The sequence below is a fragment of the Rhinopithecus roxellana genome, chromosome 17, assembly GCF_007565055.1.
Source record: "Rhinopithecus roxellana isolate Shanxi Qingling chromosome 17, ASM756505v1, whole genome shotgun sequence".
NCBI classification, from domain to species: Eukaryota; Metazoa; Chordata; class Mammalia; order Primates; family Cercopithecidae; genus Rhinopithecus; species Rhinopithecus roxellana.
Window position 1 is genome coordinate 66386334 of NC_044565.1, and position 19169 is coordinate 66405502.

Consider the following 19169-nt stretch of genomic DNA (forward strand, 5'->3'; position numbering starts at 1 on the left):
GATGCTGACCATTGGACCCTGGTTTCATCTGCACCCAACAGAGTAAGCTTTGACTTGTGCTTGTAAATGAAAGCTCGACACCTCCTTTTGGCTTCTCTATACCTGAATATTCTTACCCATTCTCCTTAATGTGAATATGCATGGAAGCAGGACCATTTCCTCACACATGAGCAGCAGCGAACCCTGTGGAAAGTCAGTCCACATAGAATAACTCAAATACAGTGTTCAGAGAAATGGGGTTTCAGAGCAATTACTTTTTCCAGACCCTTCACAATTCAGTGGTGTAGGTATGACCAGCCTTGAGTTGAGACCTCTGTAATATCCATCTTTAGTAACATTAATACACCATGGATGCAGAGCAACTGATCGCTGGAGGGAGTTTAGCTGCCCATAGGAGTTCATGGCTAACGACAATATCTGAATAAGGACAAGTGTGGAGCCCAGGTGCAGGAAGCAGGCGAAGGTCTTTCTGTGAGTCTCCTCTGAGGGAACTGCATCTTTATACATAGTTACTGTTTCAGAATTGATCCTTCTGGAATCATCAGTCTTCACCAGTAGCTTGTTACATCTGGAGGTATCTCATAATTCAAACAAAGCTGACAAGTTGTAACAATGAGCACACACTGACTTCTGCAACAGGCACTGTCCACTTCCCATCCGCACTCATCCAGCTTGCTCCTGGCCACCTCCCGCTCGCCCTCCTGGGTGCCCCCCCAGCAGGTATACCTACCCGGTTTGCGCCGCCTCTATCCTACCACAATTGCGCACCAGCGGTTTCCTGCCGACACAGCTTGTCTCCCTAACCAGATTGGTGGTGCCTTGGGGACACAGCTAGGCGCAGACATTCATTCAGCCCATCACAGTGCCATCCCATCAATAACCCCTTCTGAGTGACCCTGGGTTAGTAAACTGAGTGACGCTGAAATTCTACTGCGGCTGATCCCTACAGCTGGGCAGAGGCAGCGAGCGCGGGCTGAAGTTTCCTTTGGAAACAGGCAGTGCCTAGAAGAGAAGGAAACGATGCATGAGAAGATTCCAGATGTCTATGAGGAATATGACACGTCCTGTCCACTACGTTGCTTTTCCTCATCGGCCTCCCCACCACTGGAGGAAACCCAGAAGCTGGTGCAGGTAGGGAAAGCCTGCTCTCAACATCCCAAGAACACTGCGCAAAACAGGTGGGCCCTGGGAGGTTGCTCTTCCCCAGAGGCCTCTCCTCACTGGGGTTTCTTAAAGACAGACACTTGGACTCCTGCTGGGACCAGGCAGGCAGCCCATCCTCAGGGGCAGTGCCTTGTCACTCACCAGACCTCCCTGCATCCCCCTTCTCTCTCCTCCCCCAGCACAGGCTGAACCCCAAAGCCACAGATACTCATCAGGATTAGGGTGTCAGTGCAAATCCAAGGTCCACCAAAATGGAAGAGAAGTAACCAGTGGGAACATGTCTCCACCAAGACAGCGCTCAGGACTGATTCTCCACGTGGCTCCCATTTCAGTCCAGGAGAAGCAGGGATTTTGTCCCTGTGGTGGGTCATCTGAAGAAGGCACCCCTGGTCAAGGCAGGCTTCTCAGACCCTGAGGCATTGGCCATGGCCCCACTGAGATACAGGAAGGGCCGTGCCAGAGCCTTGAAGACGCTCGGGACCCAGCCCCCAGGTGGCTGCAGTTGCATCCCAGGTGAGCCCCCTCCCCTGAAGCTCTTCAAGGCTCAAAGAGAAGCCAGTGTAGAAAAGCAAACAGGCCAGGCCCGGGAAGCGCCCTTTGGACCTTTTGCAATCCGGACGCTCTTGCAACCTGGGCTTCCTATAAATGGGGTGCGGGCGCCGGCTGCGCATTCCCACCGGGACCCGCGGGACTGAGTGCTCTTCTCGGTTGCTGTCGCTGAGGAGCCCGCCCAGCCAGCCAGGGCCGCGAGGCCGAGGCCAGGCCGCAGCCCAGGAGCCGTCCCACCGCAGCTGGCCATGGGCCGGCCCAGGCCCGCGCTGCTGGCGCTGCCGGCGCTGCTGCTGCTGCTGGCGGGCGCCAGAGCCGGTGAGTGCGCGGCTGCGCTGCGGGCTCAGAGAGAGCGGGAGGGAACCGGCGGCACGAGGTTGGCTGGGGCAGCCTGGGTCTAGGCCAGAGGGAGGGCAGCCACAGGATCCAGGGCGGGGGGGAGGGGGCGGACTGGACCAGCTGGCGGCCCCTGCAGACTCAGGATGGGGGGCGCGGGATGGATGGGCTGTGGAGGGGGTCTCCGGAGCCTGCCTCCCTCCTGAAGGGTGAAACCTGTGCCTGTGATCCCCCTGTCGGGCCCTAGCACCCGCTGGGAAGACGTGGGAAGCTCACAGATTTCTTTCTCCTGTCTTACAGAAAAGGAAATGCTGGAAAATGTCAGCGTGGTCTGTCCAAGTAAGGCACCTGCGCATGGGGCGTGGAAGGGCGCCCGGCCCCGTGCACCCTCCCTACACCCGGGTCCCTGAGGTCCTCCCACTCTAAGGGGCTGAGATGGCATCGCGGTGTGCCCTGCTCTGACCCCAGGAAGCAAGTTCCTTGAGCCTCTGCCCACACTTAAGGGATGCCAACTCTCTTCTACCTGCCCTTCTGTTCTGTCCCAAGAGTTCAGCCTGGGGGCGGGGGAGGGAAGGCACTGACACCCCGCTGGCCTGCGCACACTTTAAAGAAACATCACTGTCCTGTTTATCAGTGACTAGTCATTGATTCGAAGCATGTGAGGGTGAGGAAATACTGACTTTAACCTTTGTGCGGAAATCGGACCTCCACCCCCTTCCTATTTACCTGATCCCTGGGGGTCAAAGGAGCTGGCCTCCAAGGGGACCCTGTGTGCTGGAACCGCAGGGCGGACGTCTGATGAGGCAGCGCTGCCATCTGGTGGACATCTGCCATCACTGCAGCTGGGCTTAGGACCCAGATGTTCTTTTTCTTCAATTGTTCAGAAAATTCCTCTCAACTACAGTGGAAACCTCCAGAAACTCCTTTCTAGGAGTTTCTTAAGTTAGTTACGCTTAATGCTTAATGAACTTTGCCTCAAGTATTTGATAGTCTCAGAGTCACGGAATTAAGGCGTTTTCAAGCTAAAAAAGCATTAGAGAGAGTACTATTTGCGTCATGTGGTCATCTCTTAATTTACCAAAGGGTCTCTCATGCATATTTTCTGAGCCCCATTACTTGACACTTGTCACTCCCTTCCCTGTGCCTCAAACGAGATATTCAAGACATGCCAGCTAATTTAAACATTAGCCTCAGCAAAAACGTAATGGAGAAGTCAAATCTATAAAGGAAAATTAAGTATAATGTAAAGTCAATTAAAAACTAATTTGAGTTTAATTACATTTTAATTTTCTATGCCACTGCGCCTCTCTGCCCAGAACTGGCTGTCCTTGGGAGAGCTATTTCTCCTATGTGGCTGACGTATTTCTCCCCACGTTAGGAGATGCGACCCGATTCAAGCACCTCCGGAAGTACACATACAACTATGAGGCTGAGAGTTCCAGTGGAGTCCCTGGGACTGCTGATTCAAGAAGCGCCACCAGGATCAACTGCAAGGTATGGAGGATGCAGGCGGGAGGGACCTAGAGCCCACAGCTTGCCCCTAGCCCTGTTCCAGCGGGCGCCCAACACGCGACCTTCCTGGAGGTTGTGTACTGAGCAAACGCAGAACATCCCAGAACTGTTGTAATCTGATCGAAGCATTGGGACTTTGCCTCTGTTTGTAAGTCAGCCACATTGCTGAGATGTTGTCTGCCCCCGCCAAATTTCGCAAGCCAGATGTATTTTCCCGTTAACTTCCCAGATGCAATAGGAGTACGTGATCTAGATTAGCAGCAGTGTGGGTCTGTAGATTTCAGCGTGAGAGAAGCCCAGTAGGTGAGCTAACAGAGGCAGGCATCTCAGAATCGCACTGTGAAATGCAGTTTTTATAGTCTAAGTCCAACAGAATCTGTTGCTGAAAAACGAATAGAAAGAAGAAAAAAAAATAAACACACAGTTTGTTCTAAAACAAAACTTTGCTTATTATTGAGACTGGTTGTACTCATGTCACATACATCTGGAGCAGATCTATAGGCTTCTATTGGGGTTTGGGTGGGGAAGAGAAGTCAAGCTGAGCAGTCACCTTTTTTAGAGAGTGCTGTAGCTCTTGTCTGTGCTGTCCAATATGGTAGACATGAGCCACATTGGACTATTGAAATGGAATGAAATTAAAAATTCATATTCGTTGTCACATTAGCTGCATTTCAACTGCTCAACAGCCACCCTGGCTACTGGCTCCCATATTGAACAACACACGTACAACATTTCTTTAAAGTTATTTGAACAGTGCTGGATAATAAGTAGGGATCCGCTGAAACTCCAGCTATATGTGAAGCTCTAAATAGGCCCTAATAGATATAACCAGTTTTTTGGGTGACATTAAGGGGACATTTGCTGTGGAAACTGAGGATGGCTCTCTTCCTGCTGTTTTTCTCCTTCACTCTCACTCCTAGTCTGCAGCACTTCTATTTAACCACAGCTCTTTATAATTGAAGTGAGTAACTTTAGAACCAATAAAAGAACATCCTCCTTCCTGTGCATAGAGGCACACTTAAGAAACGTGTTACCCCGGGAGGGGGAAAAGCCCAGCAATAGGACTAAGACTCGGTTGGTGCACGGAGAACCCAGGAGGCATGTTGATAAGTCACGTGGTGTTGAGCAGGCAGTGGTGTTCCCAGCAGAATTCCCTTTGGTGTTCTGATTGGAGATTAAGCCCTGGGCTTCAGAGCCTGCCTCTCATTCTTGATAGACAACCTCAATGCTATGCTACCCTGTATTCTCAGGTTGAGCTGGAGGTTCCCCAGCTCTGCAGCTTCATCCTGAAGACCAGCCAGTGCACCCTGAAAGAGGTGTATGGCTTCAACCCTGAGGGCAGAGCCTTGCTGAAGAAAACCAAGAACTCCGAGGAGTTTGCTGCTGCCATGTCCAGGTAAGGCGTGTTGTACATGAGCACACACATATGTGTGTGTCCGCTGAGGTGTGAACTTGTGTGTTTACACCAGGCACGGATGTGACTCTAAGTATTTGTATTCCATATTCATCGTGGATCAGGGAATTGCTGTGTTTTCACAATCATCAAAAAGAGACAAGCATTATTTACCCTTCCCTAGTTAGGTTCCTTTAATTATCATTTTAATGTGTTTCTAAAAATCTCATGCTTTAAACTTCCTGAGATTATAAAACTGAGATGCTGTGTTTAAACAAGTGAATTCTTATTTAAAGAACTAAATAAGACCAGTGCTTGGTGGTCTTCGGTGCGGGGTCCCAGAGGCACTGGCTGCTGTGGCGGGCACATGGCGGGGCAGGGTCTGTTCAGCGTAGGGCAGAGGAGCACCAAGGCTTCAGTGGCTCCCCCTCCTAGGCTGGCATTCAGCCACTGCACACGGATCGGCCACTGCAGCTGCATCTCTGCTGACTGATCAGGGCCCGTGTCGCACCCATTGTAAATATTTTCAACATCACCCCTGCCTCATCCTCAGTCACAGTTTGTAGGGTCTTAGGTGTGTGTGAATACAGGCAGGATAGAGTTGTTAACTTGGTAGCATCAGAAAACTCCATCTGTATTAGTCTGTTTCCATGCTGCTGATAAAGACATACCTGAGACTGGGCAATTTACAAAAGAAAGGTTTGTTGGACTCACTATTCCATGTGGCTGGGGAGGTCTCACAATCATGGTGGAAGGTGAGGGAGAGCAAGTCACATCTTACGTAGATGACGGCTGGCAAAGAGAGCTTGTGCGGAGAAACTCCTGTTTTTAAAACCATCACATCTCCTGAGACCCATTTGCAATCACGAGAGCAGCATGGGAAAGACCTGCCCCGTGATTCAATCACCTCCCACCGGGTCCCTCTCACAACACGTGGGAATTCTGAGAGCTACAAGATGAGATTTGGGTGGGGACCCAGAGCCAAACCATATCACCATCCTTGCCCGTTTTTCAGTTTTACTAAACGTTAGATTCAGATGCCAGTCCTTTCTCGCCAAAATAGGCTGTGAGGCTGCTTTCCTTCATATGCTTTATTTTCTCCAAGACTTAACTGTATGTGAGGGTGAGACGTATGGTGGCAGGAGGAAGGAGTGGTTATTTTTTGGTCCTTGGTCTTCTCCAAATACAGAAGAGACTCCTGTTCTTGACAAGGAGGGCTTTCCAGGTTTGCATTTTCATGACTTTAACTGTCTTTTTTTAAAAATTGACATATAATAATTATACATATTTATTGAGAATATATTGATGTTTTGATACATGTAACGGATGGTAATCAGATCAGAGCAATTAGCATACCCATCATCTCAAACATTTATTGTTTCTTCATGTTGGGAACTTTCTGAGAGGGTGTAGGTTGTGGGAGATGAGTCTGTCACCTTTTCCTCCTGATGTAACCAGAGTGGCCGCAGTCAGGTCCTCGGAAACTCAGAGAGTACCCAATGGGAAGTCCCTGAGACCAAAGTCAGCATGGGCTTCAGCCATGGCCTGACACCATACAAAAGAGTGACTGTCCAACAAGTGTATGCAAAGAAGCTCCAATTCACTGGTAGTCAAGAAATACAAATTAATGTAACAACAAGATATTTATCCACTTATACCCATCAGACTGCAAAACTGGAAGACAGCAATAGCACCTGTTGCTGGCAGGCCAGTGAGGAAAAGTGTGCTGTCCTGAGCTGCTGGTGGAAATTAGAGCCATCAGACAATATCTACTCTAATTTAGAATACTTAATACCCTTTGACACAGATATTTTAGTCTCTGGGACTCTAGCCCATGAAAATAAAAGCAGTAATGTGTGAAGATAGGCATAAGGATGTTTGTTTTGGCATTGTTTGTGTGGTTTAAAAAAATCCAGAAAGAGAGAAGGCAAATGCCATCAAATGGGGCAATGTGTGAATAAATTACATATAGCCATGGAATGGAATGTTCTGCATGCAGCTTTTAAAAAATCTGTTAGAGCTATACCAAGTGACTCAGAAGGGTTTTTGTGAAGTATAATTGAGAAAAACAAGATAAAAGTATGAACAATACAATGCCACTTGTATAAAACAAACAATGACAAAATCTTTGTATGACTCTGTTTGCACTCACCCATGTTTACAGAGGATTGTGTGAGAGTGCAGAAACAAATGGAACAACCACTCAGGTGTCCGTATGGGGAGGATGGGCAAAGAGATTGATATGGGTGGAGAACAGAGCAGGGCTAGATGAGCCAAGCAAAAAACGTTAAAACACAGCTGGACCTGGTGGCTCATGCCTGTAGTCCCAGGACTTTGGGAGGCCGAGGCGGGCAGATCACCTGAGGTCAGGAGTTCGAGACCAGCCTGGCCAACAGGGTGAAACCTGTGTCTACTAAAAATACAAAAATTAGCTGGGTGTGACGGCAAATGCCTGTAGTCCTAGCTACTCCAGAGGCTGAGTCAGGAGAATCACTTGATCCCAGGAGGTGGAGGTTGCAGTGAGCTGAGGTTGCGCCATTGCACTCCAGCCCGAGTAACAGAGTGAGACTCCATTTCAAAAAAAGGAAAAGAATCACCAAAACATATGTATATGTGAATGCTTTTTTGAAAATGTATGTCTCTGTGTAGCTATATTCTATGTTTACAAAGAAATGATGTCAGAAGAACAATTGGTTTAAAAAACTATGAGAAAAGCAACTTCAGTGCCACCCAGCTTACTTCCAGCAAGTTGTAAGGGAGAAGGACATTCCCATGACCATCCTCTCTCTGGGACAGGTACGAGCTCAAGCTGGCCATTCCAGAAGGGAAGCAGGTTTTCCTTTACCCGGAGAAAGATGAACCTACACACATCCTGAACATCAAGAGGGGCATCATTTCTGCCCTCCTGGTTCCCCCAGAGACAGAAGAAACCAAACAAGTGTTGTTTCTGGTGAGGATTTAGAAAGCTGATAGCAGTGGCCCTTGAAACTCATCTTCACTTGTTAGAGGCCAGTCCTACCATATGCAAAGCAGATTGTTGAGTCAGCTCCATGGCTAGTTACACAGGAAGCCATGGATTGCCGTGACATACTGGTGCCCGAGATTCCTCCTGTCCCTTGGGCTCACTGACAGATCATTCCAAGCAGGCTGATCAGGTTGGGTCTAATTTTAAAAGAGTTATTGAGGCGTCCTGGCCACCCCACCCCCACTTTTGTTTAATGCTGTTCACCTGTGTTTGATGGGTTATGGTATGACACAGTAAATCCTGTGTGTATTTTAAACACCAAAAATAATGGGATCTCTTGCCAGTCTCTTTTATGAATTTCAGGGTTCAATGTGAGACAGAATTCATTTCACCTCAGTCCCATGAGCACTTTTGTGACCTTATCTTGTTCTAATTTCTCTATGACACCATACTGGGAGAAGACAGCGATGCATCCTGCAGAGCCTTTCTGCAGACACACCCTTAACTGGTTTTCTCTCTCCCAACTTGGGCTGGCCAGGCACTAGCAAGACCACACTCTGCATAGGAGGAAAAAGAAAGTCCCTCCCAAAGCTAGATTCCTTCTGCCTTTTCTTTCACAATCCCCACCCCGTCCCTCCCAAGTACCCAAGGATGTTTCCCATGTTGAATATATGTGGTTGCATCTTCTGCCCCCATAGGATACCGTGTATGGAAACTGCTCCACTCACTTTACCGTCAAGACAAGGAAGGGCAATGTGGCAACAGAAATATCCACTGAAAGAGACTTGGGGCAGTGTGATCGCTTCAAGCCCATCCGTACAGGCATCAGCCCACTTGCTCTCATCAAAGGCATGGTAAGTCCCATGTCAGCACTGTCATGCACACCAAGGAGCATCCTCTTATTAATAACATTCCAAAATTTTCAAGCTAGTGGGCACCTTTGAGGACAGCCTGCCTAGTCTGTTTTTTATACAGACTACAGATAGGACCCTGAGCAGGCATGGGAAGGTCTGCCCAGGCTTCATGGCCTGGGATCAGTTGAGCCAAGACTTGAGTCAGGCTCCTCCCTCCCAGCCCAGAGCTCTGTCTTTCCTCCTGTCCTTCTGTCACTGGCACTAAACCGCCTCTACTCTCATCACTTGAGAGTAATGACTGCTCATCTCTGAGAAGGCTCCGGGGATGGATGTAGGGTAGCAAAACCACCTACTGTTCCTTCCTGCAGAAGGACTCCTTGTGCCAGCTCCAAGCCTCTGGCCTTTGAAGAAGTCCCAAGACCTGTGTTCTCCCCCTCTCCTTCATCCCATGAAGTGGAGTGACTTAGTGTGCTCCAGCTTCTTGTCCTCCCACCCCTAGTACCACCCTGACCAAACACGACCCCTCTGCCTCTGGCCTGGAGCACCCTCTCCTCTCTGTTAAGTGGGGCCATGGAGCACCATATTACCTGAGCCTGCCTGACCCCTGCAACATGTTCCCTGATATGAGCCCCAGGCTATCTCAGTGAACATGAAGAACTTGAGCAATCACTGTCATGCCGGGCCCTGTTCCTGGTCATAGTCCTTGGGGTTGAAACAGGGAGTCTGATGACCATGAGTGCCACAGTCAGAAGAGGATAATGCACTGGCTTAGGGGTCTTTTCTGAGCATCTGCTGTGTGCTCAACCCCACTCTGGGCAGCACCAAGGAAGGGACAGTGGCAGATGAACCATGGACCTTCCCCTCAGGATGCTTCCAGTCTAATGCAGGAGCCAGGTCAATAAAGTATACATTGTATACTCAATAAGGTGATACGCTGAACAGTGCAGACAAGAAATCCTGGGCCTGACCAGGAAGGAGAAAGCATTATTCATGTAGCTCAGTGGGCAACGTTTCATTGAAGATGTGGAGCAAGAACCCGAAAAATGCAAAGAATGTGTAAATGAAACAGACATGCAAGAATGGGCTTTTGGGTAAAGAAAACTGACTGAGCAGGTGTGTGAGGGGCTATGTGGTGGGATGGGCATGTGGAGGATACAAAGTTTAGACTTTGTCCAGTGGGGGTGGAAAAAGAGGAGTCTATAGCTTGACTCAGCTTTGGGGATGCCGACATGTTGCACCCCCTGGTCTAAATGTCAAGTACCCAGCTATCTTCTTTCTCTGAGTTTATCTAGTGGTACAGGACCCCTCCTCCCTTCTACCTTGAAGGTAAATGCTTTTGACAGAAGACACAGGGACCAATCAAAATGCTTGTCTCCAATCTCATTCACAGACCCACCCCTTGTCAACTCTGATCAGCAGTAGCCAGTCCTGTCAGTACACCCTGGACGCCAAGAGGAAGCATGTGGCAGAAGCCATCTGCAAGGAGCAGCACCTGTTCCTGCCTTTCTCCTACAAGTAGGTCACCTGATGCACTACTGATTTGTCATTTAATGGGTCAGTGTGAACTGACCACTTCTCAAGTGCTCTGTTCCAGGCAAACCTGTGCGTGGGAGGGAGGTATGGAGAAGGATAACATGCAATCCCTCCCTGTCCCCCTTTTTAAGCTAACAGGCCATTTGGCAGAAAAGTCCTAGGCATGCAAAACAACCGAAGACCAACAAAAGATATCTAAGACCCAGTCTTTAAGGGGTGTAGATCCAGAAAACCTGGGGATCACTGCAGGGTACCCTGATTAGGAAAGGTTTCATGGAAGATTTGGGATATTGACTGGAAACTTATATATCCAAATCCACTTTGAAAACTGACAATCAGTGAATATTTATTGAGTAACTGCCATATTCTTGGTTCTGTGCTGTGGAAGATACGAAAGAATTTCGAGACATTGCACTAGTTCCTATGTCTGGCCACTCAGACTAGTGGAGAGTATAAGGCACGCATGTCCTTTTGATGGGAGGATGACTAGCGTGACCAAGAAGAGGTGGATGTTATTCATTCAGGGCCAACAATGGCTGGATTTACCCATGCTTTGAAAGATGGGCAGGACTTGGGTAGATGCAGAGACAGGGGAAACCTTCAACATGGAAAGAATAGTATGTTCTGGCCATCCATGACATGGTGTGCTTCCTTGGTTACCAGGAATATGTATGGGATGGGAGTACAAGTGACACAGACTTTGAAACTTGAAGACACACCAAAGATCAACAGCCGCTTCTTTGGTGAAGGTAAGACTTTTTGTCCACACAGTTGCTAGAAAATCTACCTAAGATGTGCCAATCATGGCTTAGCCACTTGCTGGGCCCTGTTAAATGTCTGCTGACTAACAAGTGATATGGACACTGGTGTTCTGGCTACCTCTATGAGAAAGCAAACTCATCTCAGGATGTCAAGTTGCAATGGCATAAAGAAAAAGAAGTTCCCAAAGCTACCTAGGCGTTTGTAAATAGAAAACTGGAATCCTAAGTTTAACATTACTTATTTGGTAGCACTGATATCACCTATCCTGTGATAAGACCCAGAGCTGTCCCAGATGAGGTAGACCAAGTGGGAGAGAACCTTCAGAGTCTGGCCCAGATAGTAACCTCAGGAGTCAGTCTTTAGAGGTAGAAGGAACTCTAGCAATCTTGAGTCCACCCCTTACCCAGCATTGTATTGTATTTATATCTGTCCAAATTCCTTCTTGTACATTACCTCATTGTCCTTTTTGTTCACAGCAACCGGTGATGTCAGGTGGTAGAGAGGTGATTTCATACCTATTCTACAGAGGGGAAAGTGACACAGAGAGGCTTAGAGTTTGATGTAGACAAGGCCGTAGAATATTAAAGGGGGCAAATAAGTGCCCAGGTTGCAATCTAAGCCAGGACTCTTCTCATTACACCACACTTCCATGAGGACTTTCACCTCTCTTCCTGGCATAGGTCATAGTAGGTGGTGGAGAGGATACAAAAGTGTCTCCCCTCCCCACAAGCTGCTGCTAGACCCAATTAGAAGAAATGGTGATGGACATCAATGTGCCTGGTTCTAGTTGTAACCATGTCAATAGCAGCACCTCCTCACCAATATTTCAAGCTAAGGGTAACCTGATGATAGACTCAGACAAGTCTGAATTCCACTTCAGCTCTACCTCTTAGACCCTAAGAGCTCTTCAAAAGTAAGTTGCTCATTTCTGGGTCACAATTCCTCATCTCTGGGTCTCATCTCTGTCTCATCTCTGGGACTCAGAGCTGAGATCCGGGGATGAGCAGTTTACATTGCCCAAAAACTCTGTGGGTCTCTGAAGCAGGGCTGAATTTATCTTTAAATTGAACAATAATGCCAACCCACAGGGACAGGATGATGAGTCAGTGAAAACAATTAAGTCAATCACCTATGGCAGAGCCAGATCTAGCAGTCATTGAATACACGATTGTTTTCTTCCCTTTTCCCCTGTGCTGATACTCCACAATTTCCAGCTTCCAGTAGACAAAGATATGGTTGAGATGAAGAAGTAAGCTAGAGTTCCTTTGACACTTTCCATCTTCCAGGTACTAAGAAGGTGGGTCTCGCATTTGAGAGCACCAAATCCACATCACCTCTAAAGCAGGCCGAAGCTGTTTTGAAGACTCTGCAGGAATTGAAAAAACTAACCATCTCTGAGCAAAATATCCAGAGAGCTAATCTCTTCCATAAGCTGGTTACTGAGCTGAGAGGCCTCAGTGATGAGGCAGTCACATCTCTCTTGCCACAGCTGATCGAGGTGTCCAGGTATTTAATGGTTACAGCTCAACTTTTTATAAAACTGATGGTAACTGACTAAACTTTCAAACCTTGGCCAAATGGAGAATCTCAAGGACCATTTGGATATCAATCCAGTTAATCAATTAGTCAATCAGTTCATGATTGGTGGATAGAGAAATATCAGCTGATGTGCTAAGAGTTCCATGAAACACACACACACGCACACAGTGTTCAAGGCAGCTATGTATTTGTGTGTTAAAGTAGGAGGAGAAGAGTTCCCACGTTTTGATGGGTATCTTTTAATTCCCAGTTCTATTGCAGGTGCTCTCCAGAAGCTTATAGGCTGGTGGAGAGAGAACTCAGACAAAAAATATTATATGATTTCTCTACCCTTCAAGGCACTGGCTTTAAGCGCTATGAAGGTGAGAGAAGGGACTGAGGCCAGGAATGAGACCCAGCTAATGTTGGCCAGGCATACTCTGTGTGCTGGCCAAAGGGCTGTGATAACAGTCTTCTTGTCGCTACAGATCCACAGTCCCCTCTTGGGAGTTTCCTCGATGGGGCTTCTCCTGTGGGTAATATTCCTAAGGAAAGCATCATGGCTCTGAGCTCCAAGTTGGGTTTTGAAAGATGGTTAGATTTGAATAGTGAATGAGGTGATTAAGGGCTCTCCTGGCAGAGGACACACCATGAGCAATATTTTATGTGCCCTGAAGGTGGTCTGTATAACTTTATCCATGTCTGTCTTCTCAGCCCCATCACTTTGCAAGCCTTGGTTCAGTGTGGACAGCCCCAGTGCTCCACTCACATCCTCCAGTGGCTGAAACGTGTGCATGCCAACCCCCTTTTGATAGATGTGGTCACCTACCTGGTGGCCCTGATCCCCGAGCCCTCAGCACAGCAGCTGCGAGAGATCTTCAACATGGCGAGGGAGCAGCGCAGCCGAGCCACCTTGTATGCGCTGAGCCACGCGGTCAACAAGTGAGTTTCCACACTGTATTTTTCCTCCTAGGAGCAGAGGAACATCTTGCACTTCTGTGAGTCTCTGTATTAAAACTGAACCCCTCCTTCCACTTTCAAACTCTGCTCCTTACTCTTGTGTTTATTCTTGACCATTTTTGGAGTAACGACTTGAAATAAGAAATCAGCAAACACAAATTGAATTTTTAAAAATATTTTCTCTACATTATATTATAAAAGTTTTTGAACATAGCAAAGTTGACAGAATTTCAGAGGGCAAACCCCTGGAAAACCAGCTATCTCCTCCCATTTAAGTGTTATTATATTTGCTTTATCACATATACATCCATCCATTAATTCATCTTATTTTCTGAAGCATTTCAAAGTAAATTATAAACATTAACACACTTTCCCCTAAGTACTTCAGCATGCATATTATTAACTTCAGTTCAATATTAGTTAGCAGTTTTTTCCTCTTAATTTTTTTTTTTTGACATGGTTTCACTGTGTCACCCAGGCTGGAGTGCAGTGGCGCAGTCACGGCTTACTGCAGCCTCAAATTCCTGGGCTCAAGTGATCCTCCCACCTCAGCTTCCTGAGTAGCTGGGATCACAGGCGCATGCTACCATGCCCTGGCTAATTTTTGTATTTTTTGTAGATACAGGGTTTCACCATGTTGCTCAGGCTGGCAGTTTTTTCTTTTGATGAAATTTTTTTGCTTTTTCTTTTTTACATTTTTATATAAATTTATGTGGAACAAGTGTAATTTTGTTATATGAATAGATTATGCAGTAGTTAAGTCAGGGCTTTCAGGATATCCATCACCCAGATAATATGTAGTGTACCCACTAAGTAACTTCTCACCATCCATTTCCCTCCACTTCCACACCTGAGTCTCAATTGTCTTATCATTCCACACTCTATGTCCTTGTGTGCACATTATTTAGCTCCTACTTATAAAGTGACAATATGCAGTATTTGTCTGTGACTGTCCTGTTTTTCTTAAGACAATGACCTTCAGTTCCATCCATGTTACTGCAAATGACATGATTTTATTCTTTTTATGGCTGAATAGTATTTTATTGCCTATACATTCCACATTTTTAATCCAATCATCCATTGACGGACACTTAGGTTGATTCCATGCCTTTGCTATTGTGAATAGTGCTGTGATAAACATATGGGTGCAGGTATCCTTTGGATAGAACGATTTCTTTTCCTTTGGGTATGCACCCAGTAGTGGGATTGTTGGATTCATTGGTAGTTCTATCTTTAGTTCTTTGAGAAATCTCTGTATTGTTTTCCATAGAGGTTGTACTTATTTACAATCCCATCAACAGTGGTTAACTGTTTCCTTTTCTCTGTATCCTCACCAACATCTATTATTTTTTGTCTTTTGAATAATGGCCCTTCTGACTGTTGTACGATGTTATCTCATTGTGGTTTTAATTTGCTTTTCTCTAATGATTAGTCATGTTATGCATTTTTTTCATATGCCTATTGCCATTTGTGTGTCTTCTTTTGAAAAAATGTCTATTCATGTCCTTTGTCTACTTTTTAATGGGATTATTTGGGGGATTTTTTGTTGAGTTGTTTGAATTCCTTGCACATTCTGGATGTTAGTACCCCACTGGATGAATAGTTTGCAAATATTTTCTCCCATTCTGCAGACTGTTCACCCTGCTGATTATTTGTTTTACTGTGCAGAAGCTTTTTACTTTAATTAAGTTCCATTTGTCTATTTTTCTGTTGTTGTCTTTGCCTTTGAGGTCTTAGTCATGAATTCTTTGTCCAGGTTAATGTCCAGAGAAGTTTTCCCTAGGTTTTCTTCTTGTACTTTTAGAGTTTCAGGTCTTACATTTAAGTCTTTGATCCATCTTGAGTTGATTTTTGTATATGGTGGCAGACAGTAGTCCAGTTTTATTCTTCTGCATGTAGCAATCCAACTTTCCCAGCACCGCTTATTGAAAAGGGTGTCCTTTCTCTAGTGTATGTTTTTGTCAATTTTGTCAAAGATCTGTTGACTGTAAGTATGTGGCTTTATTTCTGGGTTCACTATTCTGTTCCATTGATCTATGTGTCTATTTTTACGCCAGTATCATGCTGTTTAGATTACTATAGCCTTGTAGCATAATTTGAAGTCAGGTAATGTGATGCCTCCAGCTTTGTTCTTTTTGCTTAAGATTGCTTCAGCTACTCAGGCTCTTTTTGGATTCCATATGAATTTTATAATTATTTTTTCTCATTCACAAGTTTGGATTTTAAGACAAACCTAACTGGGGTTACCGAGTCCTGACTCTTTTCTCTTATTCTGTAGCTATCATAAGACAAACCCTACAGTGACCCAGGAGCTGCTGGACATTGCTAATTACCTGATGGAACAGATTCAAGATGACTGCACTGGGGATGAAGATTACACCTATTTGATTCTGCGGGTAATCTCAGTCTTTTATATGACATAGATCATTTCAGAAGCGCTTTTCCTGGATGCCTTTTACTTCCCTCTCCTGCACCCTGATGGGTTCTTCTTTCTTTTCTTTAATGCAGGTCATTGGAAATATGGGCCAAACCATGGAGCAATTAACTCCAGAACTCAAGTCTTCAATCCTGAACTGTGTCCAAAGTACAAAGCCATCACTGATGATTCAGAAAGCTGCCATCCAGGCCCTGCGGAAAATGGAGCCTAAAGACAAGGTAAAGTCCATAAGAAGAGGTCTGAAAGTGAAAGTTCATTAACAAGGATTTGGAAGGTACTGGGGAAATGAGACTCTAAATTTCATCTACTGACTTTATTCTGCTGCTCCCTCCCTTCCTCCCTCCCTCCCTCCCTCCCTTCCTTCCTTCCTTCCTTCCTTCTTTTGAGATGGAGTCTCACTCTATTTACCAGGGTGCAGTGCAGTGGCACGATCTCGGCTCACTGCAACTTCCACTTCCTGGGTTCAAGCAATTCTCCCTGCCTCAGCCTCCTGAGTAACTGGGATTACAGGCACATGCCACCACACCCAGCTAATTTTTGTATTTTTTAGTAGAGACAGGGTTTTGCCATGTTGACCAGGCTGGTCTTGAACTCCTGACCTCAGGTAATCCACCCGCCTCAGCCTCCCAAAGTGCTGGGATTACAGGCATGAGCCACTGCACCAGGCCTCTACTGTTTTCTAATTGCAAATTTCAACAAGCCTATTGACTTGACTGCCTAGTAGTATGTGACATGAGAGAAATACCTGACCTTGCTGCTATGTCAACATGCAGAATGTGAGATGTTTTTGCTACCTACCATCCACCTACCAGATTGACCATCCCTCTCATCATGGAAAAACATGCTTAATTTTCCCCCAATAACCTTAGGCTAGGATAGTCAACTTGGCCCCCTCTTAGGTGGCAATGACTCCAGAGCTTTGGAAACTACCTTATTTATTACCCCCAAACTCTTACTACCCCTTCTCATCTTTACCCTCACATTAAAATAACTTAGGTTAAAACAACTTTATTTTCACTTAGTGAAACAAATCATAACTTGGCCATGATTTATGTGTTTTAATGGAATTGAATTCAACAGGCATTCCACAGGCATCTTCTGGGAACCCTTACTTGATAGTGCTCTAGGAAACATTGGCAAGAAGATTCAATACCAGCATTTGAAGAGTGATTACAGAGAAATTAGATCCGTGCTTAAGAAAGAGCTAGCAGACAATGCCAGTGTTTGCCAGGCACGTTCTGTGTTCTGACCATAGGACAGTGATAACCATCTCCTCTTTTGACTGCAGGACCAGGAGGTGCTTCTTCAGACTTTCCTTGATGATGCTTCTCCGGGAGATAAGCGATTGGCTGCCTATCTCATGCTGATGAGGAGTCCTTCACAGGCAGATATTAACAAAATTGTCCAACTTCTACCACGGGAACAGAATGAGCAAGTGAAAAACTTTGTGGCTTCCCATATTGCCAACATCTTGAACTCAGAAGAATTGGATATCCAAGAGTAAGTAAGAGCAATTTTCCCCCATGTACCACTGAGGGCCCTAAGCTGGAATTCCAACGCTAGGTTTTGGCATAGCCACTGTCTGCCCTTGCTTCTGAAACAAACACTTGTGCAAATGTGCAGCAGACCTAGACCCAAAGCCTTAGAGTAAATGAAATCCAGACATTTTGGTAGTGATTGGAAATCCATATTTACTTGGGCTGCAAGAATCAAAGGATAATAACATGGTGTGTCAGCTCAAAATATCCTTCTTCTTATCTAGTCTGAAAAAGTTAGTGAAAGAAGCTCTGAAAGAATCTCAACTTCCAACTGTCATGGACTTCAGAAAATTCTCTCGGAACTATCAACTCTCCAAATCTGTTTCTCTTCCATCACTTGACCCAGCCTCAGCCAAAATTGAAGGAAATCTTATATTTGATCCAAATAACTACCTTCCTAAAGAAACCATGCTGAAAACGACCCTTACTGCCTTTGGATTTGCTTCAGCTGACCTCTTTGAGGTAAGTGTGAAGAGTTCGAGGTTCTCTAGCCCATTCTGTACAGCATCATAAACAGAGAGTCCCTGGGAGCCAGAAGCTAGCCAGAAGAAAACAAGAACCACCAGGCATTTCCTACCATGACTCTGAGGCTTTCTTCTTTCCCTCCTTCCCTGCCTTCCTCTCTCCCCGCTGGGGGTCACCTGAAGCATGACTTCTTAACATTAATAGAAATGCAGGCCGGGCGAGGTGGCTCACTCCTGTAATCCCAGCACTTTGGGAGGCCGAGGCGGGTGATCGAGACCGTCCTGGCTAACACAGTGAAATCCGTCTCTACTAAAAGATACAAAAAAAATTAGCCGGGCGTGGTGGCAGGCACCTGTAGTACCAGCTACTCGGGAGGCTGAGGCAGGAGAATGGCGTGAACCCGGAAGGCAGAGCTTGCAGTGAGCAGAGATGGCACTGCTGCACTCCAGCCTGGATGACAGAATGAGACTCCGTATAAAAATAAAAATAAAAAATTGAAATGCAGATGCCTCGTCTTTAAGTCCCAAAGCCAAGGAAGCATATGTGCTGCCTAGTCAGATCTGCTTCGAATCTCAAATTCACTCCCAACTCTGAACCCTTGGTTGAATTACTTGTCCTCTCTGAACCTTAGCTGCCTCTTCTAGAAAAAAGCAAGTAATAAGGTCAAGATTCTAGTGAGATTTTAATAAAGCAGCTCCTGTGAAGTGCTAAGGTCAGCTCTTGGCCTGTGGTATTCAAATACTTGTTTAGATACATGGACATCAAGAGGGGGAACTACTAGGCTGGCATACAACAAAGAAAGCTGATGCCATTTTCTTGTCTGATTTTCTTTCTCAGATTGGCTTGGAAGGAAAAGGCTTTGAGCCAACATTGGAAGCTCTTTTTGGGAAGCAAGGATTTTTCCCAGACAGTGTCAACAAAGCTTTGTACTGGGTTAACGGTCAAGTTCCTGATGGTGTCTCTAAGGTCTTAGTGGACCACTTTGGCTATACCAAAGAGGATAAACGTGAGCAGGTGTGTATTTGTCAAGTATCTTCTTAAGGAAAGCTTTGGGTCTCAATGCAAAAACAATTCTTTTCTAAGCAAGGAAGTCATCAAAATATTATCTAACTGAAGTGATAACTATGGTTTTTATCAACCAGACCTGCTGGGATAAGGGCCAGTATCTTCAGCAGTTAAAGGT

General features: G+C 46.0%; 1 protein-coding gene and 1 long non-coding RNA gene across 3 annotated transcripts in view; one reads left to right on the forward strand and one right to left on the reverse strand.

Annotated features, from left to right (window-relative positions):
* Positions 1-312: 312 nt before the first annotated feature.
* LOC115894360 lies at positions 313-1478 on the reverse strand. 2 transcript variants are annotated; one of them, XR_004054483.1, is made up of 3 exons: positions 1373-1478; positions 731-1002; positions 316-596 (listed from the first exon to the last, which is right to left on the reverse strand). It is a non-coding gene; the product is annotated as an uncharacterized LOC115894360 (long non-coding RNA). The 2 variants fall into 2 exon arrangements; XR_004054482.1 differs by having other exon boundaries at positions 313-1002.
* Positions 1479-1833: 355 nt separating this feature from the next.
* Positions 1834-19169, forward strand: part of APOB (apolipoprotein B) — a 42432-nt gene continuing 25096 nt past the window's right edge. Inside the window, exons 1-15 of the mRNA XM_010383001.2 lie at positions 1834-2031; positions 2350-2388; positions 3428-3543; positions 4812-4957; positions 7751-7904; positions 8618-8773; positions 10164-10288; positions 10970-11055; positions 12355-12574; positions 13301-13528; positions 15825-15942; positions 16055-16201; positions 17272-17483; positions 17746-17983; positions 18824-19000. Of these exons, the coding sequence (XP_010381303.2) occupies positions 1962-2031; positions 2350-2388; positions 3428-3543; positions 4812-4957; positions 7751-7904; positions 8618-8773; positions 10164-10288; positions 10970-11055; positions 12355-12574; positions 13301-13528; positions 15825-15942; positions 16055-16201; positions 17272-17483; positions 17746-17983; positions 18824-19000 (2232 nt within the window). The 5' untranslated portion in view covers positions 1834-1961. The remainder of the gene's footprint in view (positions 2032-2349; positions 2389-3427; positions 3544-4811; positions 4958-7750; positions 7905-8617; positions 8774-10163; positions 10289-10969; positions 11056-12354; positions 12575-13300; positions 13529-15824; positions 15943-16054; positions 16202-17271; positions 17484-17745; positions 17984-18823; positions 19001-19169) is intronic.